The sequence below is a fragment of the Labrus bergylta genome, chromosome 11, assembly GCF_963930695.1.
Source record: "Labrus bergylta chromosome 11, fLabBer1.1, whole genome shotgun sequence".
Classification (NCBI taxonomy): Eukaryota; Metazoa; Chordata; class Actinopteri; order Labriformes; family Labridae; genus Labrus; species Labrus bergylta.
The window spans coordinates 18,108,641-18,133,456 of NC_089205.1; the positions used below are offsets into that span (position 1 = coordinate 18,108,641).

The 24,816-nt window shown below is 41.4% G+C and overlaps 3 protein-coding genes across 5 annotated transcripts; 1 reads left to right on the plus strand and 2 right to left on the minus strand.

Annotated features, from left to right (window-relative positions):
- Positions 1-22: 22 nt before the first annotated feature.
- On the minus strand, positions 23-17,845 carry LOC109999666 (bridge-like lipid transfer protein family member 2). 3 transcript variants are annotated; one of them, XM_065960786.1, is made up of 40 exons: positions 17,739-17,845; positions 17,038-17,180; positions 16,757-16,883; positions 16,543-16,592; positions 16,293-16,434; positions 16,086-16,204; positions 15,942-16,002; positions 15,684-15,867; positions 15,390-15,513; positions 15,150-15,274; positions 14,971-15,038; positions 14,730-14,866; positions 13,899-14,017; positions 13,309-13,502; positions 12,902-13,193; positions 11,823-12,028; positions 10,688-11,738; positions 10,345-10,536; positions 9,839-10,041; positions 9,385-9,503; positions 9,071-9,294; positions 8,762-8,952; positions 8,484-8,583; positions 8,182-8,381; positions 7,791-8,088; positions 7,535-7,692; positions 7,098-7,304; positions 6,730-6,829; positions 6,382-6,564; positions 6,119-6,240; positions 5,860-6,015; positions 5,559-5,680; positions 5,294-5,474; positions 4,222-4,308; positions 3,210-3,320; positions 2,993-3,128; positions 2,563-2,687; positions 2,378-2,479; positions 1,416-1,550; positions 23-1,312 (listed from the first exon to the last, which is right to left on the minus strand). In XM_065960786.1, the coding sequence occupies exons 2-40, from the start codon at positions 17,106-17,108 to the stop codon at positions 1,127-1,129; spliced, it is 6,708 nt and encodes a 2,235-aa protein (XP_065816858.1). In that variant the 5' UTR covers positions 17,109-17,180; positions 17,739-17,845; the 3' UTR covers positions 23-1,126. The 3 variants fall into 3 exon arrangements, with proteins under 3 accessions (XP_065816858.1, XP_065816856.1, XP_065816857.1); XM_065960784.1 differs by having other exon boundaries at positions 13,899-14,053; XM_065960785.1 differs by having other exon boundaries at positions 13,899-14,053; positions 17,038-17,177; positions 17,739-17,823.
- Positions 17,846-18,053: 208 nt separating this feature from the next.
- glod4 (glyoxalase domain containing 4) lies at positions 18,054-21,516 on the minus strand. Its single transcript, XM_020654754.3, has 9 exons — positions 21,256-21,516; positions 21,020-21,069; positions 20,792-20,912; positions 20,549-20,693; positions 19,767-19,903; positions 19,552-19,638; positions 19,306-19,419; positions 19,133-19,219; positions 18,054-19,038 (listed from the first exon to the last, which is right to left on the minus strand). The coding sequence occupies exons 1-9, from the start codon at positions 21,373-21,375 to the stop codon at positions 18,973-18,975; spliced, it is 927 nt and encodes a 308-aa protein (XP_020510410.2). The 5' UTR covers positions 21,376-21,516; the 3' UTR covers positions 18,054-18,972.
- A 466-nt stretch (positions 21,517-21,982) lies between these two features.
- On the plus strand, positions 21,983-24,389 carry mrm3a (mitochondrial rRNA methyltransferase 3a). The gene is made up of 4 exons (XM_020654742.3): positions 21,983-22,387; positions 23,050-23,294; positions 23,381-23,542; positions 23,649-24,389. The coding sequence occupies exons 1-4, from the start codon at positions 22,020-22,022 to the stop codon at positions 24,233-24,235; spliced, it is 1,362 nt and encodes a 453-aa protein (XP_020510398.2). The 5' UTR covers positions 21,983-22,019; the 3' UTR covers positions 24,236-24,389.
- Positions 24,390-24,816: the final 427 nt, after the last annotated feature.

Below are 24,816 nucleotides of genomic sequence, written 5' to 3' on the forward strand. Positions count from 1 at the left end.
CAAGAAAGCCAAACATCCAAAATTGGACTTAGACTTTTTATTGACAGATAAACAATAAGACACGAAGCTGATAGACATGTGAACACGTATTCATTTTGAGATATGATCCGTTTAAACTTTTCTTCTTAATAGAAATTGTGACTGAAATAAAAGGCTTTAGCAGCACATCAATGCAAGGAATTGACAGCGAACAACTGTGGTTACAAAAATATCAAAATACTTTGCATAAAAAAAGTGCTTTAGTATTAAAATTACAAAACATACACTCTGCGATTAGCTGCATTTTTTTTTTTTTCCATTTTGCCACAATGCCATCAAACCGAGTGCCACATAATACTACACATCAACATGTTTCTGCTGCTTTGTTCTTGATATATTGCACTGGGGTGAGGTACAGTCAAACATCGCGCTGAGCAACACACAATCATTTTCAGGTCAAATCTAAAATAGCATTTAGTGTGGGGAAAAGGCCTTCATGTCAGATAGACAGTCATACAGCCATATATAATTTATCTGAGCTGAAACTGATAAAAACATATCTTATTTATCTATCAATGGCCATTCAATGTATTGAAGGTGCTTAAATGAAGTCTTATGTGTGGTACAGTTCTACAGGATAGACATGCAGTGTTCCTGAGCCAGCAGGAAAAGGTGCTGTCTGCTTGTTCATGTGTAGAAGTGCTAGATTCATCTTCCTCGCTTCATTCCATTTAACGCAAGAGTTCATTACTTTGAAAGTAGAATAGTGAGATTTTTTTAATAGCTCTGGGAAACAAAATCTTTATGTATATATATATATATATATATTTCTATTTGGTCAAAATGGCACCCTGGTAATCCTGAAGCTGTTTGAGGGAGTGACACACCTCAGGAGTGTTGTTTTCAAAAACAAAAACTCAAATATTTTCTGAATTCAGCAGGCTCTTATGATACAGTAATATATGCAACCAAAGGAGAATAAACGCTCAACAATCTCTCTTTTTCCTTGAGATTCACAAACCACAAAGATATGCTGACTTTGGGTGGCCGCCTGCTTGTTCCCTGATCCATATACTGAGAGTGTTGGAGCTGCAGCAGCCGATCATCTAGTCAACTTCTTACAATGTGAATGGGAGCTTTTCTTGTTTCACTTGCGTCTGCTGAAGATGCTTTTCTTGCTCGAGCTCTTGTCTGCGGTGCTCAGGCCGATGAGGAGTCGTGCCTTCTCATCTTCCTCCGCTTGCTGCAGGCTGTTGTCCGACTTCCCCTCAGGCGTCTTCCCCCGCAGGTCGGAGCCCGAGGCCGGCTTCAGACGCAGCTTCTCTTTTATCATCTGAGGAACAAAGAGAGCAAGATCAGAAATGGTGGTAGTCTTTGTCAGGTTAAATACATGTCGTTTTTGAGACTTGTAATTCTTGGTGGTAAATGTTGTCCACCTGTGCTACAAGTGCTTTCCGGCTGTCCCTCTTCACAGCCATGGCAAAGTCGAGCCAGGTCCAGGTGTTGTTGTGGTACTCCAAACACGGCAGAACCAGGTTCAGGTCCTTCCAGTCCACACTACTCTTCTCTCCCTAAGAAGGATAGATTTTATTTGTTATTTTTTAAGCCTTTATTGATTCAGTGCCATTGAATAAATGATGCTGCAATTTTAGACAAAATGTGTCAGAAGCAGAAGGGCCCCAGCACAGAGTACTAGGAGTCAGATTTGACTGTTCACAAGATGAGGTTAAAAGAGAGTTGAACCTGAGGAATGTGAAGAGGCAGTTGACTCACAAGAAATAAAAAGCAACAACAAAGATCCACTAAGAACTCCTGCAGATACAGATCCACTAGCAATATATTTTTAAGGGCTATAAAGTGTTGTCACAACATTATTAACATATAATTCAATATGTTTATCTTGAATCTGGCAACACAAGTTTAAACTTCTTTGAAAACTTCATTTAAACATGACAGGGTACAGGGAATAAAACGGAAAAAGAGGTTCATGAACTTGTGTCATAATTAGGAGACAATTTTGTATGCCAGACCTGAGCTGTTTTGAGGTAAAGATATAACACTATTCATTTTTGAGTCCCCTCCCCTTTTTAAGGTTTATTATGGAACTTTTTAGGCCTTTATTTAGAGAGAGGACAGTGGATAGAGTCAGGAATCAGGGACAGAGAGAGTGGGGAATGAGATGCAGGAAAGGAGCCACAGGTCGGTTTCAAACCCGGGCCTCCCACTTGGAGGACTACAGCCTCCTTACATGGGGCGCGCACACTAACAACTACACCACCGGCACCCTTTTGAGCCGTTTGCCATGATTACTTTGGTCCAGTCTCATTGCCCAAAATGGTAAACAGTGATTTAATTAAACAATAAAACATGATGGTAGATGCATAGCTCAGTAACAAACCTTATAGCTGACACAGAGGGGCACTTGTGGAATCTTGATGTAGATGAAGGAGTTATTCATGGCAGCTCGCTCCTTCATCTTATCAATGTCATCAACAGGATGCTGGTGGGAGGAAGCCAGAAAGCGCAAATTAGATTTCTTTGTTGTTTTTACATCTGAGAAATGTAAACCCAAACCATTAATACCTCTGGAGCTTTCCTAAACGACCTCCTGACCCCAGCAGTACGGTTCAGCCCCTGTGTGACACCTTTGCTGGGGCCCATAGCACCCATGGTGTCCTCTGACAACTGCCGAGTCTTGACAGGGATACCTGTGACACAGAGCAGAGAAGCATCAGCACTGTGGCCTCTGTGTGACTCTGCACCCAACAGCTTATACTCCCACTGAGTCTCTCCCTAACACACACAACACACACACGCAGCTCAAGGTCACTCAAGAGTGAGAGCCTTTTAATAGCTCAGGTGGATCACATAGCAGGGTAATGGGTTATTCAATATGACATACACACATCTGCAGAGAAAGTGAGAACTGTTATTGATCAGTTATTTAGAATAGATCACAGGCTGGAGAGAGAGAGAGATTACACAGTAAGTGCCAGTGTTGACAAAAACACACCTGTGGTAACGAGTCTGAACTTGTCTTCCTCATCTGTCACCTCCTCCTCCTCAACATTTCTTCCAGGGAAGAAAAATCCCATCATCCTTTTGAAGAACTGGTACATCAGCTGGATGGTGAGAGGCACCACGTTCACCTGATGAGCAAAGGAGTCATTAAAATTCAATTAAACACAGGAAAATGTGTCTTTGATGTGGTTACATATGATGATCTTGACCTCAAAGTGTTCCTTCACAGAGATTCCTCCCACAGGGGGGCGCACTTTACTGAAGATACGCAAAGCAAACTGACGTCCTGACTGGCAGGGGCTTTGAGGGCGAATAACAACCTGCAAAAGAAAGAGGAGTTAATTTGCTCTATATCACAAAACCAAAAACTTTGATTAAATCCTGTGTGAAAATGCCAACTTGATGTCCATTTGAAACAGTACTTTTTACATCACTGATGATATGAACAAAGTATCGACAACACCATGAGATTTAAAGTACCAGTGTGTAAGATGATTGATTATAATATTCATAAGTATGAAAATAAAAGCTGTTGTGTTTTGGTTACTTGAAAGTGAGCCAATCAGCTCACAACAGACAAATCAAAAACAACGCAAGATCAGACTTTTTTGCGTCCACCCTAGGTTCTCCTACAAGTTTCAGTTTGGGTGCAAACTTCACCTGTAGTTGGCCCTAAATCCTACACATTGGTCCTTTATGTGAACTTGAAATGAGTCCTTGGACATTCATGCATCAGTGAGTTCATGACTTTGCATGCATAAATGAATATGAAACCCTGAAGAGCCAATGAGGGATCCATCGGGATGAACTAGATGGCATTAGCATCAAGTCTGGTCATTTTACCAGAACTGTACATACCCTCACACGCTGCACGGAGGAAACCAGACAGATGGTCATAAATAACGTTTTAGGTTGAAAACTTCTTTCAGAAGATTAGCATTAAAAAAAAGAAGGATGCCATTGAGTTTTGTTGTACAATAATAAGGTTAAAATCAAGCTAAAGTCAGATGAAATTAACATGTCTTTTCTTTTTGTAAATTGAAAACAAAAAGCAGACAAAAAAACTAAATCAGAAAAATAGCAGTAGTAGTTTATTTAAATCTGCATTAACACTTTATCTCCAACGAAAAAATACATTCAGGTTTTATCTTCATTAGAAATAAAAAATATTAAAGTGTCGACAAAAAAAGACAAAAAGTGAATAATGAGAGTAAAACATACCTTGTACGCTGCATTGGGCAGCAGGTTGTTCATCGTGAACCAGCCTAACTCCAAAAGATGCTCTGCTGTGTCATCAGATTTGTTCAGCTGTGGGAAGAGAGTTCAGGGTCAACATTTATCATCCAGCAGTGATTCAAAAAAACAACAACACATAAACGGTGATGAAGGGCCCTCGCACCCCTATGCATGTTGGGGTGTGTCGCAGCAGTAGAGGGATGTGGCTAAGCGGTGGGCTGTGCAGATCGATTTGTGTAAAAGTCGTAGTACTGGCAAGTTCAAACAGGTAATGCTATGAACCTCTGATGTGTAACTTAGAAAGCTATAATATAATCAATTTTCAAATAATAATAATAATCAAACATTTACATTCAGGTTTTAAAAAAGCAGTAAGACCAGGACCATTATTTTGAAATTTTGAAAAAAAAAAAAAAAAGAAAAAAAAAAAAAAAATGATGGCGGACTTCCTATTTGGTTTTAACAAAAATCAATTTAGGGATCGTTAAAGTTCAGTCTATATTTAGTTATAACTTGAATAATGTTTCAATATTATTGGAGAGTGCAAAACTGACATTGCATTAACATAAAATTTTAATGTTGATTTAACAACATTATCATTAACAAAGGTTAACTTAACCTAGTGTCAAGGTCAGAACGACACGAGTGGCATGTGAGTGGCTCATGTTCCATCATATGACGCGGCATATACCACATAGGAGTGGCATATGCCGCAGCACGAGTGGAATATGAGTGGCACATGCCGCGACATATGAGTGGCATATGAGTGGCATATGCTGCGACATATGAGTGGCATATGAGTGGCATATGCTGCGACATATGAGTGGCATATGCCGTTCTGGGCCACTCCTGTGTTGCGGCATATGAGCATATGAGCGGCTGGGGTCAGTGCTCAGGCCCTAATAAAAATAAAGGAGTAAATATGACAAAAGATAATTAAGCAGTATAGTGTGTTCTTTAATGTAGCTAAGAAGTAACTCTACTCATTCTGTCTGCAGTACATTCATCAGCTAGCTCTTTCCCACTCCACACTGTTGTAATTCTGTGCCATGCTCACCTTACTGTACATGAATCTTTGCAGCTCCAACTCAGCAATCCCGAGCTGGCCGTCTTCTTCGGTCAAACACCAGCGCGCCTGGGCAAAGTAGATCTCAGTTCTCCTCACCACACTCACATCCTCTGGGGGCTTACGCAGCTCCAGTTTGTTTGCCCGTTGCAGCTGAAAGTCCTTGAAACACCTGCCAGACAGAGAATACAATTATGATTAACCTGTTTGTACAAACGCCCTCAGAACTGGACGTGAATGAGAGTTGATATGAGACCTGATGAGAATGTTGAGCTCTTCACTCTTCATCTGCATGTCGTTCTTCTCCTGGTTCAGCTGGTTCTGGAGTCTTGTGTTGATATCCATCAGCTCATCTCCGCTCAGTTCTTCTGCAAGTGCCTGTAAAACAAAATTATAAAAAGCATTGAGCACTAAATACCAACCACAGCACAACATTTCTTCTGGCGCGACAAAGGGCTGAAGAATAAGGTAAGGAAATCATCACTAATGTTCATTTATACATGACAGTATTGACTTAAGTTATAGTTTATTAGACTGATATGTACTATTTGACTCACTCTGATGTTGGAGTAAATCTGTTTCTCCAGGCGTCTAATCTGTGCAAGGTGCTGCCTGACAGCCTCCTGGAGGTGCAAGATGCTGCTGCGCTGCTCCTCAGGGTTACTTGAAATTTCCAGCTGGAAACGCACTCGCTGCTTTTTCTCACTGTGCTCCTGAACCAACCATGCGTTCAAATGATAGAAAACAAACACACAAAATCAGGAAAGGTGAAACACTGCTATGGAAAATCTTGTGTAAATTGATCCACCAGCCTACCTTGCGTCTGGGCTCCACATGTAACAGCAGGTTGTTAACAATGTCTAGGATCATCGCGTACTGAACTGGGTTAGTGGAGATCTCAAGATCATGGTGGATGAGAGTGAAGGTGTCCACAGCCCCTGTTAAATTCATATAATCAAAGTAGTTAAAGCTCATTCATGGTTAGTTTGTTGCCCTGTCAACAAAACAACAAGTCAATTCCCCCTTTAACTAGAACCCAAGTGGATTCTTCTGTGCAATATATGAGCAGCCAGACATACCGGCCTGTTTTTTCAGCAGATCTTCTTTCTCGTGGTTATTCCTCAGTTCTGGAGGTTTGATCTGTGTGGCCAGCTCTGGGTTGATGTCGTGACTGTAACTGATGTAGTGCATCCGGCAGCTACACCGTGAGATGATACGCTGAACCTGCTGAGCTTCATTCACCTGGGCGGGCTGGTTCCAGTCTAAAAACAAAAAGTTTCTTTAATTAATCTCGACTCCCTCTACGAGAATACTCCAGAGAATAATTTAAGCACTTTGTTTATTCAGTGATGCATTTTCACTGCTGAGGCTGTGTGTTCTTTTTTTCTGTGGGAGGAGGGTAATTTCAGTTCAGTGAAGTAATTCACCTGTAGTGGTGCTGACCATCCCTCCCACAGCCTGGCCACTCTCCATCAGCTCCAGCACTGAGTCCAGGTTACGCTGCCTGTGCTCCTCAATGTTTTTCACCTGAAGGTAACACGAAGAAAGAGTCAGGAAACAAATCAGAGGAAACAGCACTGACTGCAGACAACCTGGCAGTTACTATGAAACCTTCATTGTCAAGTTAGTTCTCCTATTTTAAAGACAGGTGCTAGAATATAACTCATCTACTTGTAATTGCATTAAATTTGCATCACTGATAAGTTTTCAAAAAGTTCTTCCTTATAGAACATGTTGTTGTACGAAAGCTCTAAACTTGTTTGTACTCATTTATACATATCTGATACAAACATACCTCCAGCCACAGCTGTCTGTCCTCTTGCTCAGATGGGTTGAGCTCCATGGTGGCAAAGTACTGCATCCCGTCTAGCAGACAAGTCCAGGTGGTTTTCTGTTTCAGGGTGTCATTGTACCAGGCTGGGTGGTGCTCACACTGAAGGAGCTGAGCCTTTGCTGCAGACACCAACACACAGCCTGCCGTCTCTGTGCCGCGCAACATCATCTGAAGACAGCAAAAGAGAAAACCTTGTATAGCTATGTTTTTTTCTCAATGGATTTTCCTGTAACAGAACATGCAATCCTTTATAATACAGATTTAACATTAAACCTAACCAAACTTGGCGCAACAAATGTATGCAAGAGTGACATTAAGTATAATTTATATAAACTTTACCAGTCTACAAATAATACAAAAAAAACCCTAGAGAAATCAAAATGCCAAAATCAACGCACCTGACAGTTGACCAACTCAATAAACCAGTTGCGGTTGTAGACATCATCTGTCTGGCAGGCTGCAATACCACATAGCTGATCGCTGACACCCGAATCCTCCTCTGAAAACACTACAAACTTGTCTGTTTCCTCAATCAGTTTCTGCAGCATCGATGTTCCTACAAAGTTAAGAAAAAAAAGGAGGTTAGTTAAGTTAAGTTAGTTTAGCTTAAAAGACTGGGCTGTTGTCCTTTTCTGCGCTGAGCTATTTCCTCACCTTCATGCTGACTTTTTTCTGCTCTACTGATGGTGGGCACGACTGGGGTGGTTGGAGCTGTGGAGGGAGAGAAGTTGGAAGGAGTGCGTTTGAGCTTCTTCGTCTGGAGCTGTGTGTCGATCCTCAGACCCTTCAGGGCTTCAGTGGAGAGATTTCTCTTCAGTACGGACGCTTTTTTATAACCATCGTACAGCCCGAAAGCTATGTTCCTGTTTGTGGTGGTCCAAGAAGCGCGCAGGTCCACCAAGCGCAGTTTGTGAGCGTAAGAGTTGTTAGTCTCATCCTTCTGGTTCACCTCCTGTCAGATAAAAGTCAAGGAGATATTAATAAAGCAGCCGCAGTAAAAAAAAAAAAAAACAGGTAACAACACCAGCCATCTGCAGAGTTTTACCTCCTCCATTCGGTTGCTCTGTCGCTGGTAGCTCAGGGAGGACAAGCTGAGAAGGTGAGTCTTCTTCACCTGAGCGTTGATCTGGTGGTCAGCCGTCTCATCCCAGGTGGACGCCATCAGGTGAACTGTCACCTGAGAGAGCTCGCTAACCATCTGAGTCACGTTCCATTCAGAGATCAGCCTCCTCATCACAGTGCCAGCTGAGACACAAACACACACATTCAAATAGAATAATATCAAATCTATGACTTAATAGATGGATAACTGTTTTTTCTTGAATAGTATGTTGTTAATCCATGTACCCTGTGGAATAAGTCTCTGAGCCCCTCGTGTGAAGACATGGCCTTTATTGCACTCCACCTGGACACCTCTCTGCTGGGCGAATGAGGCCCAATAATGCACCTTAAGAAAACATGTAGTAAAATAATAGTTATGAGGAGTAAAAAGATGAAAGGGTAAGAACAGAGTACCTTTTTGGTCAGAAGTCAAAACACATACTGTGCTCTGGTTTCAGGGTTGAAACACAGTGCAGAGTGTTTTAGTGGACTGTTGCTGGTTGACAGCCCAGAAAAACACTTACTTGTAGTTGTGGGAAGGCAGCTGTGTAGGACATCTGTTTGTAGTGCTGACCCAGCTTCTTGCGCAAAGGTCTGAGGCTGTGGAACAGCTTGCCTCGGCAGATTGGTCGAGATACACCTGTCCAGGTGGCCCAAAAGTTCTGCATCCACCGCAGAGTGCTGCTGTACAGCAGGATTCGAGGCTGGGAGGCTTCTAAAAGGAAAAAGTAACCATGTTATCTAAAGCAAAATACATAATACTGTTATATCGCTGTTTATTAAAATGCTCAAACATGTTTAATCACAATAGAAAATCTAACAGGCCGTCATACCTGTGCCACAGTGCTGGTTAAGGTCCATGGTGATGGAGAGGTTGAGGTTCTCAGAGCGAAACGCTCTGTACGAATCATGAGGCTGTCCTGAGGTCACATCGGCAACGTTCTCAGCACAGCAGAGCATCACAGCATGGTGATCATCAGGGTTGCCATGGCAAAGCCATTGAAGGTCAAGGGTCATGCACAGGTTAGGCAGGTGTAGAAAACAGATATCATCGTACCTGGCATGGAAAGAAATACTTTTATCAATAAAGAATTCTCTTTAAATGCAGTTAAAAGCTTTTATTTGTTTAACTACTATTTTCACTTACTTTGATGCTGTCCTGACATTAACGTCCAAATCTCCTTTAAAAACAAACTGTCCCTGGTTCCAGTCGTAGTTCAGCTTACTCCACTCCCAGTGCATGTTTTCTGTCGTGTTGTAAGGGTCCTGTAAAAAGGCATTATTCAGAATAGATTAGGTCCCATTACAATACTACACTAACAATGACCTCAGTGCTGAAGCGTATAATTCACTGAATACTTCCATGAAAATGTTCAACATTAGTGCCATCATAAGTAAAACCTAAAGGCTCACTAGCTCTATTAGACAGTGAAAGTTTTTTTTTCGAAAGGGGCCCCTGATTTTCAAAACACCAACAAACTTGAAGTGAAAATGTCAACATTTCTCACATTTTTTTCCACAAACTTTAATAGCTACATTTTTTCCAGTATGTATCTATCGGACATTAATGACATAAGGTTGTTTTAAGAACAATATTTCACCTCTGTAGCCAGCTGATGAAGATTGGCCTGATCGATGTTCATCATCCACCGCCCATGCATAACGAGGCGACTTTTGTCCCACCAGGCCAGAGGAGGTGAGGGATCGACAGTGGGTTTGGTCAGCAGGTCAACAGACTGGCCAATCAGAGTCCAGGCAGGGTCCCAACATGGCCCCCACACAATAGTGTACAGAGATATGTTAGCTAGATGGAGAGGAAATTGAGAGAGAGAGATGTTAACTTTGAGTTTGGACAAGTCATACTGATAATATTCAACAGTAAGACTGCTCAACTGGGACTAAAATGATGTTCATGATTGTATTGTATATACAAATTATTACTAAGTAGCATCATGATTATTGATGCTATTTTTTCCCCCATTTTGCACAGGAATGCAGAGTGACAGTTGTCTTGAAATAGTGTATTGGTCTATGTGACTGGTCAGATCTGTGGGAACGATTTTGCACTCAGAACATCTTGCTGATTTACTTTTTTTCCTTAACTCACATTTGAAGTCATAATAGAACTTCAGAGGGGGCATATTCCTGTGGACTGTCACATCTCCCCACGGTGCACCCAGCGGGACGATTTCTTTGCGATGAGCCCTGGCCTGTCCATCCTGCTCCGTCCCAATAAGACGCCCTGACAGCTCCCAGTCTCGGATCTCAAACAGGTAGCGAGGGTAATCCCGAATTCTCACTGAGGTAGCAGAAAAAGAGGAAATTAATTAGACTTCTGAAAATGTAGGAAAAAAAGCTGTGGGGCATGTTTAAATGGTAAATACCAATTCAGTTAGTTCAGTGTCACCTAAATCATGTTTTATAACCGCAAATATGTTTTTTTAACCTACCCAAATAAGCAGCCAGTTTAAACTTGATAGCACGGCACCACTGGACCACCAGAGGGAGTCCATCTCTGGGGAAAGGACTGATTGAGTCAATATCCCTCAGCTGCTCTCTCACCCTCTCTGGTCCATGAAGAGACTGATCAGCCAGGGCCACTAGCTCCAGGTCCGACACAGTCCAGGTCAGCAGAGACTTCCTCATAGGTGTGTTGGCGTAGAGGCGGCGAGAACGTTGAATGTAGATCTCGATGTGCTTTTTCTCCAGTGAACTATAGAGCTCTTCAATCTTTCTGGCTGGCAAGAGCTCTCCATGCTGCTTCCGCAGTTCTGCTACCTTCTTATCCAGGAGCTGAAGACGCTTTGCACTTTCCTTACTCTCATCCTTCATCAGCTCGTAGTTGTCACGCAGCTTGATTTCAAAGATGTCATCCAGGAAGACAAATGAGAACTGGCTGATTTTAAACACGAGGTCAGGCGGCAGCTGTTGGTCCTCAGTGTCCTGGCTCTGGGAGCGATGCAGAGTCTTCAGCCACTTCTGCACGCTAATCGCCATGTCAAAGGTGTTTGAGAAGTTGTACTGGTAGGGGAACTCAACAGCGAGAGAGGGACAAGCGAGGACCCAGACTCTGTTGTGAGGAGTGGTGAGGAAGGGGAAGGTGTCTCTGTGCAGCTGCATCTCAGTCAGCTCTGCGTGTGTTTCAACATCCAGATCTTTAAAGGAGACAATGTTGTAGCCATCAAAGTTGAAGATCACGGAAGGAGAGCGTATGTGCATGGAGGCAGCATGCTTGGAGACTGATACGGCTTCTGTGTGCAGGGTGATGTAGTTCTGCTCGCTGACATGGGCTGTCAGACGAGTGCAGCCTAGTTCAACCCGCACACACAGACCTCTACCGTGGCCTGGAATGCTTTCCGTCTCTGTAGGTGTATTCAGACTCTCCACTCCTCTCTCTCCACAAAGCATTCTCCAACACTCCTTCACTTCAGTCATGTGCTGATATAACACCATGTGGTCTGGAGGCGTCCATTCGACAGTGAGTTCCTCTTCACATTGAATCTGATTGAGAAAAAAAACCAAACATTAATATTGATGCAGAAATTCATTCAGACCAAGACAAATACGACTGACGGATGTGAATACCTGTAAGGTGTGTGTGGTGATGTGGTAACAAAAGGCAACGGCGGTGAGTTTGAGCACAGGATGTGGGGTCTGTGAGGCAGGGCAACATGACTCCATGTTCTCTGTGACTGTTTTGATCGTCGATAAGCTGACACCATACAGAGACACTGTGGAGCTCTCTGCAGAGCTGACGACTCTGACAGCGTCCATCCGAAAAGACACGGCACCTGAAGAGAAAACAAGAAAATAGACGACAAAGAAGGTGATTAAAGACTGAAAGAAGTGTTTTGTCCCACACGATTCAATGACAGCTCTATTAACCAATTATTTTATTTTATTCTGATAAATGTCTTTTTCTTTTCAGGATGAAGGACAACAGGGTTGAAGCCTTTTTTGATCTTTGAAGCTATGAATTGCAAACAGCAAAACTGTGAAACCAGCAGTCAGCAAAGCCCTCACAGATTCAGTCAACTCACACTTAAGGTAAGAAAAAAGTCTGGCACTTTTGCTTAGAAATTAATTACACTATAGTTTCTAAATATTGAGCCTGAAGAGACATTTTTCATAAAGGTGACATACTTGTGTGATTCTGAAAACACTTGTTGTAAGCGGCTTTAAATGTAAGTATTAGCTGATTACATGTGATGTGATGTATCATCAAATTATTGTTAAGTGTCTTTCTTTAAACTCTTTTAATTGACCTATCACTCCAGCTCCACAGACATCACATCGTTTGCGTTCTTGTAGTCTCTGGAAAATGGAGCAATAACTTACAGATTTTTTCAAATCAATTTAGAATATGTTATTCTAATATTTTCCCCATATATTTGTAATTTTTAGGTGTTACTTCTGCTATGGCCTCGTACACTGTAAAATTCAAGACTAGGGTCTGTGTTTCTTTGTATGCCTTGCTGAAAAGCCAAAAAAGGACAAACAATTAGGTTCCAAGTCAGAGCGGTAGGATTAGGAGTGTCTTTACAGGGACGCTCTTAGTCCCTACACAGTACGCATCAGTAAGTGAATTACTAAACGAAGTCAGCAGAGCAAAGAAAAACACTTCTTCACTGTGCAATGTCACAAAACATTCTGAAAAAGCGTACCTGCCAAGTTGGAAAGAGTGAACACATTAACATCCTCCAGAGAACAGTCCAGTTTAAACAGCATGTGCAGCTGTGAGGAGGGGATGGGTTGGATAGTATCTTCACTATGGGGAGACACTGGGGCCACATCTGGGAGCTGTGTTTCACGAGGAACACAGAGGAGGGACAGCAGACGAGACAGACACAGGGCACATGTGTCTGAAAGCTCCACTTGGAGCCCTTTCAAACTGGACTCCACGCTCAGACTCGGAGACTGGCTGCTCGACTCCAGGTGGGGTCTGTTGTAACTCCCCTGGATGGATGAGAGTGAGGTGTACATTTATTTAAAAAAAATGTGAAACTCAATCTCTAGCATCATTCAACATACATCAAAAATTCAAACAGTGCTCAATAATTGGTTTTCCTACCTGAAGAGTGACTGAGTCTAAAATAAGCGCTTCTCCCCACACATGTTTACCAGGAGGGTGGGGTGCTTGTTGGATATGAGACCCCTGACCCACTCTCCACCAGAAGTTGTCCAGCGACAGTGAGGCCCTCTGGTGCACATTCTGGGACTCTGTACTTTCTGGGTCAACTTTTATGTCAAGAAGATGCTGCAGTTCTGGATACAGGAAGTTAAAGTTATCATAAAACAATTAATTTAAGGGGGGAAAAAAGTGTCTGCATCAGTTTGACTTTAATTTATGTCACAACAAAAAGAAAGCCATGAAAGCAAAAATGAGGAAAAGGATTATAAGTTAATGTTTAACACAAAGGTTCTTTTCAGATCACTAACTAGAAAGAGTTACAAAAAGAGAAGTGCTCTAGCAAGAGTTGCACAAGATGTTCATGCATTATGAAGTCAATTGCAATAGCTTAACACATGGAGTTGAGGGAGTACTTTAAACATAACAAAGCCATTTCTAAGCGACAAAAACATCACATGACATTCACCTTCCCTTCTGTGTATGTGTGTGTGTGTGTGTGCACTCACAGACTGTCTGTGTGTAATATGTACCTGCACAGGCAGAGAGGAATCCAAGAGCAAAAGGTGTTGTGTCGCCCAACTGAACTGACACATTAATGTTTGACACGGAGGAGGTGACCATCACGGGGGCATCCAGGTGAGGGAGGCGCCTGAGGAAAAGGAGGGTGGGCAAATAATCTAATGGACTATACAACACGAAAAAGGCCATGGAGCCACAAAGAATGAGTGATGAGAGAAACACAAACATGGATGACGACAAGAAATAGTAAGAGGTGTTAGATTATTAGAAAATGGAGACTTCTCAGGCAAAGCATTCTGGTTAAAAACTCCACAACATGATTGTTAAAAACAAGACATGCACCAATTTTAAATCCATAATTAATGCTAACTCTTAATTACACTGCTCACACAAGGTTTTATCATTAAGCTTGACCCAAAGAATTTGAATTTGATAATATTTTGATGTACTGTTCTACGCTTGCCCTGGGGAGCGAAAGAAAGAGACAAGAGCACAAATATACATATTGAAGCACAGATGCCCATGGGCAGGGAATTACTGTCAGGCAAGAGGAGCAAGTGCTGGGAATCAGTCTGAATTCTGAAAACCAATGAGTGCTGCTGATGAGTGCACCTCACGTCCACACTGCTGACGTGTGCGTGGGTGTGAGTGTGTTTGTGCCACAGTGTGCATGGCATGAAAGTTGTGGCTCATGTGTGACTCCATAATCGGCACAGACGAGGCATTATTAATGAGGACCAGCTGGGGAAGACCGAACAGGCTGTATAGCTGCCGGTCATTAGCTGGACGATCATGCATGTCTATTATAATGTAAACCTATAACCTTTACTTTTGCAACTTGCCTTTTCCGATGTGCTGCCTTCCTGTGAATGAGCTGTTCCCATGGAAATAGGTTTAGCCAATGGGAGAACTCCTGGTGACGGTAGTGGATGATGCAAGTGTTGACCGTGAATGACCCTGAGATGTCAATTGATGTAACCTAAAAGTAAAAAAACAAACAAAAAAAAAACAAAACAACATACCGGTGAATATATAAACTACGAGTCAGGTATTTATCATGTGACCGTGAGGAGTCTTCCTCACCTGCACGGTGGTCTTCAGGGTGTTCACACAAAGGATTCTTTGCCTACTTTGCGAGAGGAGAAGGCCATCTGCCAATTAAATGAAGAAAAAAGAAGAAAAAAAAAAGTAGTGTAAGTCATTTTTTTGTTTCTTCTTTTATCTTGTCTACATTGTGCCAGGCACTCAGGCTGTCGACTCACCCTCCAGAATGAGCTCCAGGCTGCTCTGGGGAAAGCTCAGCTCAGGAGTGAAGCTTTTTAAGGGCAGCTGCTCATCGTCACGTCCGTAGCAGACTTTTAAAGACCTCAGGGTCCAGTTCAGGTGTCTGTACAGGCAGGTGAGAGGGACAAACAATGTTAACAGCAGCATGTCGTTCATTATGAGGATCCAGTTGTTCATAATAACCACGACATGCAGTTGGGTGTAAAATGTTGACTCACCTTTTTTGGCTGTGCATGGACAGGGTTACATTTGTATTATCAAATTCCACATTGACCTCTTGGGGAATCAGCCGATGAAACCGCTCAACCGTCTCAGTCTGAATGAAGTCAACGTTTTCAGTTTCTGAGAGGAAACAGAATTATTTTACATTTCATGTTTTTAAAGGTAAACTAATTAATCAACATTTGAGAAGTGAAGAAGACATTACAAAAGCTAACTGTGTTTTGATTGGTCATTGTCATGGCTACCCTTTTTTACTCATTCAGATAAACTTCTTTGACATTTTCGCTCACCAGATCCCTCCTGAATGCTCTTTTTTGGGGAGGTGGGCAGCAGGAGTTGGCTGAGAAATAGCCCCTCGTGCAGTTCTGCTATGAGTGTCCTCACGTTCAAAGACAGACTACCCGGCTTCATGTCCGGTAAGCTCACATCTCCAGACAGCAGCAGGCTCAGGGCTACTTCAGCCAAGCATATATCCTACAAAGGACAGCATGTTAACCACACACAATAAATCACAAGTTGCTACTCTGAGTGCAATTAGAAAAACTCACCAATTGACTGCTTTTAAGCACTTTGCTGCTTAGCTGCCCGACTGAGAAGTCCCACGCCAGCCTGTAATTAAAGTTAGAAAATCGTATAAACATGATTCTTTCTTTTCTGTTGAATTTCTAATTCAGAGCGTACATTTTAGCTACCTTTTACTCTGGTGGTCTAGTAACAAGGTTATGCCTGAAATGGTCATGTGCCATAGAGACTCTGACAGTGCGATGTTCAGTACCATCACATTGATGGAGCTGATGTGGAATGACAGCATCTAAAGACAACAACAAAACAGGAAGTGAGATATTATTTCCTTATCTAGTCTAGATAACAAAGGTAGGACGTATAGTAAGGATGCATACTTGTGACAGACAGCGCAGCGTTGTGGAGCTGACTGAAATCTTTCCTGGCTTTTTTCCATGTCTCTTCTTTACCAAAGGTTTGAGTGGTGTTTGCAAGTCAAACCTCACTCTGGTTTCGCCGACACACAACGCTAAGTACCTCCTGAAACACAAACATGAAAGTATTAAGTATACACCGACAGCTTTTCTCTATAATCAAGTCGCGGAAAGATTTGATCTGAAATTGAAAAAAACAGATGTGAAAACTTACGGCAAATCCTGGTTAAGCAGTTTACTTGAAATCCATATCTTGTCGATTTCCTGTCAAACAAAAGAGTCACTGTCACAGAGAGTCAAACTCTTGTATAATTTTTTTAACAAACGTTGTCCTGAATGTTTTTTTAAACAGTGGAAAAAACAACATGGGAGCAGCAGCACTGAATGAACATACAACATAAATGTCATGTAAACACAGGGTGTCTTACCAGAGTATGCTGTGGGTGAAACTGGATACTAACTCCTTGGACAGAAAACAGCCCGACTGATTTGATCTTTAGATCAGCGTTCAGTGCAGTCTGAAAAAAATGCACAGCCAGGGTGCATATGAGCCACCTAGAAGGAAGAGACAACAGCACACATATTAAAACTGTGAAAGAGACTTCCACTAAAGTAATGTAACATTTCTGTTAATACTGTATGCAGTGCAAGGTGAAATCACTCAGTGCTGCCTGCAACACAATGAAGCATTTACTACCACACTTCTTACCTGAAAATGACACACAGCAACACAACTCCAAGCAGAAGAATAAGAAGGCAGAATATCAAAAGAAGAGACATTGTGTCCCGAAGTTGTTCACACCCCAAAATGAGTTCATGGGTCAGGCTGCTCCTCTTGTCTGCTGTCAGCTGCTGTCAATGAGGAAGAAGATGTGCACTTCAGCTTTAAGTTAACACCTTTACAGTCAGGTGCTCAGCTGTGACAGAGAAAACAAACATCAGTCACCTCTCTGTCACTGCAGCTGACTGTAACACCACGTTAACAGACGTCATTTCTCGAGTTTAATTGTCGGCTAACGGGACCAGCTGTCTTCGCGGCGCTAACGCTGCTATTTAACTACAGTGTTAAGTTAACGTGACAAAACATGACAAGACACAACTTTTTTAATCCCACAACAGTATGTCAAGCTGCCATGTGAACTTCTTTATTACTATCCACACGTAATGGCTTAAACAATGACTGTCTGCTTACGCCTGGCAGTTTTAGCCCAAACATGAAATAGTTAAAGTCATCCGCGTCATCCAAAAAAAAAATCTGTAGCAAAAAATCTGTGCTAACATTGTAGCACGCTACTGCTACTGCATAACATATAATAACACAGCTTGTACACAACTTCGCATTCTTTTCTAGTGGCTACTGCAAATGTCATTATATTCCGTGAGTTGTAGGTAAGAAACAAGCGTACATACCCTGACATATTCACAGTGTAAAGTGTGTCGTTGCACAGCAGAGCTATGCTACCAGCAGCTTCCTGTGCTAAGGCAGGGTTAACACCCCTCTCTGCCCTGCTCCGCCTTGTGGCAGCAGCTCCTCATTACAGAAAACACACACTGAGTTACTCATGAGAGGAGAGCTGCACCATCCTCAAATACACTGTCGACGTTTTTATTCATTTTAAACAGAAAAAACAGAAGAAAAAAAAGTGATGTTTAACAGTTTATCTCCACCTGATAACTTTCCTCCAAATCCAGTCCACACACACACACACACACAGTCACAAAGTGTTTCACAAAGTTGAAAAGTTAAATTTATTTATCTGAAATAAGACTTGTAATTGTACAAATGATAGGGTTCAGTGCATTACTACTCTTTTGCCACATCAAAGAATTTAAGTAATTTTTCTTCACAGTTGTACACTTTAATATTTGATACTCAAGTTTGCATAATTTCAAAAATAATATCCCCTGGTTAAAAAAAAAACCTTACTTATTATTGATGTTTAGTTCAAACATACTAGTTTGTATCATTTAATAATAAATGAATAAATGGTTCACTCAATAATGTAGCAATTAAAATAAAATGTAATTACTGTTACTCTATATCAAATTATAAATTGATGAAACCATTCAACCGTTTGCATTTGTGATGCTTTGTGTATTTGGTATTTTGTCTTAACAAATTTGAACTTTTCTGATCAAGGGATAAAGTACACAAAATGTTGTTGGATTTTGCAATATAATTAAGATTAATTTCAGAATTGTCACTAAAGTAAACCATTAACAATACTGCATGCCTCTATTATTATGTCACGTTGTGGCACTGTGCCAAACTACACAGTTAAATCCTTTGAATCATGATTCACTCGTAAGGTGCGTAGAAATGTTTTATCGTTAACGAAATACCCAAAAACGAACTAAAATAGAAATAATGCTGCCTTGTAGTATTACAGCAATAATTATGAGCATTAATTGGTTCGCCTCTGCATCTTGTAAAAAGGAGAGATTTTTATCAGAGAAAATATCCAAATTCATTTGCCCAACAGCAAGCTTCCAGGCTTTAATAAATCTCATATCGTCTGCCCCAGGACGGTCGAATTGTCATTACAAGAAGATTCATGATACAGGTTCCTTGCACAGAGACTAATCATCATATCAAGGGGTGAGAAATAGACGGTAAACAATTCTTCAGACAAGCTCCTTCATCTCATGCAGCAGCCTTCTGTCTGTTGTGTTTGGCAAACCACTCGTCGCTCTTGTCTTCATCCATGGCCTGAAAGCAGAAAAGCATGAAGAGCACGAGGTTTGGTAACTATTAAACACATTTTACGGATTTAACAGAGGGAAAATATCTGAGCCACACTGACCTTATCAAGCAATTCATCTCCTTTGGGGTCCACCATGGACAGCTGCCTAAAAGCCTCATCTCCCACAAAGCAGATCTCATGTCCATCCTATAAGACACATTATCAAGTTTATAGTATTTTAACAGAGACTGATTTCACTTGATTTTATCATTCTATATTTATAACACACTTACTGGGTCAGCCAATATAACCACTTCCACTGTTGCTTTTCCAGGAGTGTCCAGGCTAACTAGCGGAGTAAGAATGTTCTGATTTTCTTTTTTCATCAAAGCTTCAAGGTCAGACAGCTGAGGAATGTAACAAAACACCCACCCATCCATTATTTGTACAAGTTAGTATGGGTAATGACAATTAAGATGATTTTTTTTCCCCACTAATTAAAAAAAGCACAAACACGTATTCATGGTATCATATCTTACCTGCTCGCATGGACATGAAAACGCTATTCTCCCAAACGCTGTTCCATGATCAACGGTCCCAGAGATATCCTGAAGCTCCAGTTTACACTGCGAATAGCACAAATATTGCAAGTAACAAAAAGACTTACATACATTCATGGTTAATTAACACATAACAACAACAAAAAAGGAACACATTTTTTATTAGATACTTAAGAGTTTACTCAAAGACCCACCTGCGAGTCTGCAAATCCCATCAGTACAGTTTTCTTCTCCTTGTTCTTTTCTATCACTTTCATGCCCAAGAGTGTGGTCCAGTAGTGGGATGATCTCTGTAGGTCTGACACCCCGAGACAAACCTTCTGCACAGGGTCTGCCAACAAAAGCTAAAGGTTACTTACTGATGCTCAATAACAGATGCATAAGCAGTAGGCCAGATTTAAACACCTGCAATAAGAATAACGAGTGCTTTACGCCTTAGCAAAGCACTTCACTACCTTTGTTTTGGAAATTCTAATGAGGGTAATTTTGATAATAAAGAATTTCAGCAAAAAAAACAGCCTTGCAGTTAGTATGCGTGCACCATGTACTGAGGCTTACAGTCCTCAATTGGACAGGCTGGGTTTCGAATCTGACCTGTACCTCCTTTGCATGCCATTTCCCACTCTCTTTGACTCCTTGATTTCCGACTCTATTCACTGTCCTGTCTCTCTAACAAAGGCACAAAAAAAACCCAAACTAAAATCTAGAGATAAATCAAGACATGGGGATTAATTATTAATGTTTAGTTCAAACATACTAGTTTGTATCATTTAATAATAAATGAATAAATGATTCACTCAATAATGTATCAATTAAAATAACATGTAATTACTTTTACTCTATATCAAATTATAAATGAAACCATTCAACCGTTTGCATTTGTGATGCTTCGTGTATTTGGTATTTTGTCTTAACAAATTTGAACTTTTTCTGATCAAAGGATGAAGTACAACGAGAACTCTTTTCGATGTCGCACCACTGGCAGGCTGCTCTTTGTCCACAATGTAGAAAGGATATCCTCCTGGAGCCTGTGTCAGATACAGAGCCTCTCCTAAGTCAGTAAGAGGCCATCCCAGACGTTTAGCATTGCTCACAGCTTTGCTGGACTGCAGAGTCAGCCCCTAAGGTCAGAAAAAAAGAAAAGACACATTATGACTCTGCTGTATATAACACAGCATGTTGCGGCCTCTGTAAGGTTTCTAAGTTAACTCTTACCCACCAAGAAGTCATTGCCAAGGTGATATTCTCCCACCCCATAATTGTATGTCAGTTCAGCAACAAAATGGTCATCCTCTCGACCAAAGCCAACCATTGTCTTGCTCCATTTCCCATCGTAGGGTCTGCATGGATACAGGATGACGACAGGAGTCAGAGCAAGGATATTAACTATCTGTCAAACAGCTTGTCGAGTACAAAGTTCATTTAAGTAAGGACATGTCATATCTACCCGTTACAAGTTGCTTTGCAGCCTTCTTCAAACTCTTCATGGCGTAAAATCTGCAGATGGATGAGAAGTAAATCAGCGTGCAACTGTGAAAACACATTCATTAAAACTGTCTGGCGACAAAAGAGGAATTGACCACGGTAGCTTACGTAACAATTGTGCAACAATGACATTAGCCGATTATCAAGAAAGGTTTCTCAGTCAGACATGGCAGAACAATGAGGGCTGAGAGAAAGTACCTTCATGCCAAGAACATCTCGGTAAAACGTTGCTGTTTTGGCTCTGTCACCAACTTTGAACACAAAATGCAGCGCTCGTCTCAACCCCACAATTCTGTCAAGATAATGATGTCCGGACATGGTTGTGCAGGGAACGATTAAGCTTCTTGTTGTTGTTGTTGTTGTTGTTGTTGTTGTAATTTTTCCTGCAGTTTAGACCCAGACGCATCCAGGCGTTTTACTGCCCTCATCGATTTTTCTGTCGTCGATTGCTCTAAACCACAGTCGACTGTTCCATTTACTGGCCAATGACGGAAACACAAGAAACAACATGGGATATTGCTCTTGCAACAATAAAAGGTATAGCTCTTTTTTTTTTTATATATATTACTTTTTTTTTTTATTGCTACACCACTGTTGACAAACCAAGCGATGTATGCAAAAGGGATAAAAAAAAATATGTTCACAACCACAAACAGTCACGCAAATGGTATCAGCCAAGCCAGTGTCGCTATGACGACGTCACAGTTTGTGTAGCATATTTTTATATGCAAGATTTTGCAAGCAAAAAAACGGGAAAAAAATGAAACATTTAAAAGGAAATGAAAGGCATGCTTATAAAAAAAAAATAGAAACTACTTTGAATATGTTACTATGAATATTGCAAGCGTGTATGTAGTAAAAATTTTTTGCATTAACCACTAGTGGCGGTAAGTACGCAAGCTTGGGCGAGTACGCCAATTGTCAAAGAAGAAGAAGAAGAAGAAACGGGAGGGGGGGAAAAAATGGCAGCTTACATGAGAAGCGTGATGTGTGTTGTTTCTACAGAGCGAACTGTTTTTCTAACTCGGGGAAATGGTATAATTGCCGAGTCAAAGCGATATGTACGCGGACTGAGGAGGAATCCTGTGCGAGTGATTTCACCAGGTGACGAGACGGATAAAGTCATCAAACCGTCTCAAAGGCCTCAAGACGTGAAGAGAGACAAGGAGGCAAAAGTCGCGTCTAAATCGAGACATGTGAAAGAAAACGACTTTATCGGGACGAGGAGCAATGCACTGTCGAGTATAAAACATGCACTTGATGATGTTGCAGACGATTCAATTGATGGACTGCGTTTCGAGAGAGCTTTCCCCGGAGATAAGAGACTGGCGTAAGTATGAGAAGACTACATGAAGGTGAAATGTCAACATTTAACAACACTGTCATTAAACAGGAAGTATTGATCAGGAGTCAGGGCAGTTAATCATATTTTTAACAGACTGCAAATATGATAAAAAAAAAAAAAAGAAACAGTGCACTAGTCATGTAATACAATGTAAACATACCTGAGGGTTTGCCAGGCTTCAACCTAGACCAGATATAACCCTGTGTTTTAGACTCTGATCAACATGTATCTGTAGAGAAATCAAAGTGTGTTCATACTCATACACTTGTTTGGTAAATCTATAACCAGATTATGGTAGATATAAAAGTGAATAAGATCATGTAAGACTGCAGATATCATGCAAGGTTACCTGTTGAAAGCGAATAGTGTGATGTGTTTTCACTGGAAAAAAAAAATGGTATTTGGAAGTTTATGCAAATCTTCCTCAAAGCAAAAGATAAGTAGTTTGATATTTGTGCCAGAATACTGACAATCCCCCCTGCTCCCCACGTCTTACTTCTTTTGTCTAAGAAATTATTGTTTAGATAGTATGTTTGTAGGGCCTTATAAATCCACAATGTTTTTTTTTTAAAATTTTTTCATCATTATACATTTTAATGTTCACGCTGTTTGTAATCACGCTCTGTCACCCTTTCTCCATCCTACAGGAGAGTAGTGAGTGTTGCCCGTTCCAGGACATTTCGGGAGCACCAGGGTAAAATCCTCCTGGAAGGCCGGCGTTTAATCTGCGACGCTCTGGATGCTGGTGCCAACCCACAGATGGTCTTCTTTAGTACAGTGGATCGACTTAGACAGCTTCCTGTAGACAAGCTGAAAAGGGCCACGCTGGTCAAAGTCAAGTTTGAGGAAATCAAGATCTGGTCTGACCTTGTGGCCCCACAAGGCGTGATTGGTGAGGGTCACTTGTTTGTCGAGTTGGTTTTGTCACCAAACATTGATCCTGTAAATTGATGCTGACTTACACATTTTCTTCTTCAGGCATATTTTCTCGCCCGGACCCATCACGGTTGAACTTTGCAAGTAAACGTCATACAGTGCCGTTGTCCCTAATATGTGACAATATCCGAGATCCGGGCAACCTTGGGACTATGTTGCGATGTGCTGCTGCAGCTGGTTGCCATGACGTCCTGCTCACCAAGGGTACGCTTTTGTTATGAGTTAATGAAGCCGTTAATGTAGCTCCACACCCCTACTGAAAAATGATGTATCTTCTTCTTAAAAGTCTGTTGAATTTTTCCAACCACAGGTTGTGTTGACGCTTGGGAGCCTAAAGTTCTGCGTGCAGCAATGGGCGCACATTTCCGCCTTCCCATTTACCCCAACTTGAGCTGGCATGATATTGAAAATCACCTCCCTAAACGGGTGACTGTCCACGTGGCTGACAACAGCTGTGGCCCTGACACAAGAAGAGAAACGGAGGAATCACAAGGAAGCGTGTCTCTCAAGTCCTCCAAAGCAGAAGACTATGGATGGATCAGCACAAGGTCTAGGAAAAGTAAAATACAACATGAGGAGTATGACTCCGATTCGGATTCCGACAGTGAATTTGAGGGATTACAACTTCCCAGAGTGGACATGAAGCTGTACCATGACAACTGGGCCCAGAGACCCATGGCTCTGGTGATTGGTGGAGAGACACAGGGTTTGAGCATTGAAGCAGTCCAAATGGCTGAGAAAACTTCTGGCCACAGGCTCTTTATCCCTGTCCTTCCTGATGTGGACAGCTTGAATTCAGCCATGGCAGCTAGTATACTCTTGTTCGAGGGCAGGAAGCAACTTTTAGAAATAATGCAGACAGCTGGAAGGAAACAAAGATCTAAAGCTGAGCAGTAGATTTCATGATGATAGCTCTAAATATCAGTGTGTGTTTTCCTGTGTTTATTCGTCCTTGTTACGACAGACTGTATACAATTATTTAGATTCTCCATTCTACATCCTTCACTGCCCAAAATAAAATACTGAATTTGGGACAGTTTTGCCAAATGAATTAATCTCGTCTGCCTTTGTCATGTTCAAAGCATCATCATTAGTATTAACATAAATGTTTTTCTAAGTTCTATTGGGAATAAACGCCCCCTTACTATTGGTGCACATTGAGGGTTAGGATTGGTCAATAACTAAACAGCTCATAACTCCTAGGTAAGGTAAGCTGACATTAACTACAAATCCATGACTACAAAATATGTATTAACCTCTGCTCTCTGAAAAATAATATCTAAAGTGTCCTTTAAATAGAATGAACCGTGCCTCCCCACCTTCTTATTTCCTATTATTTTTAATAATAGTAAAGTCATGAATATTAATGCCCTTTACGCAAATTCATTATAGAAAAGACACCACTCACTGTGACAGTTAAGTCTGCTTCATATATGCAGCCCCCCCTGTGTGGAATGCAAAACTCGGGACAACCTTAT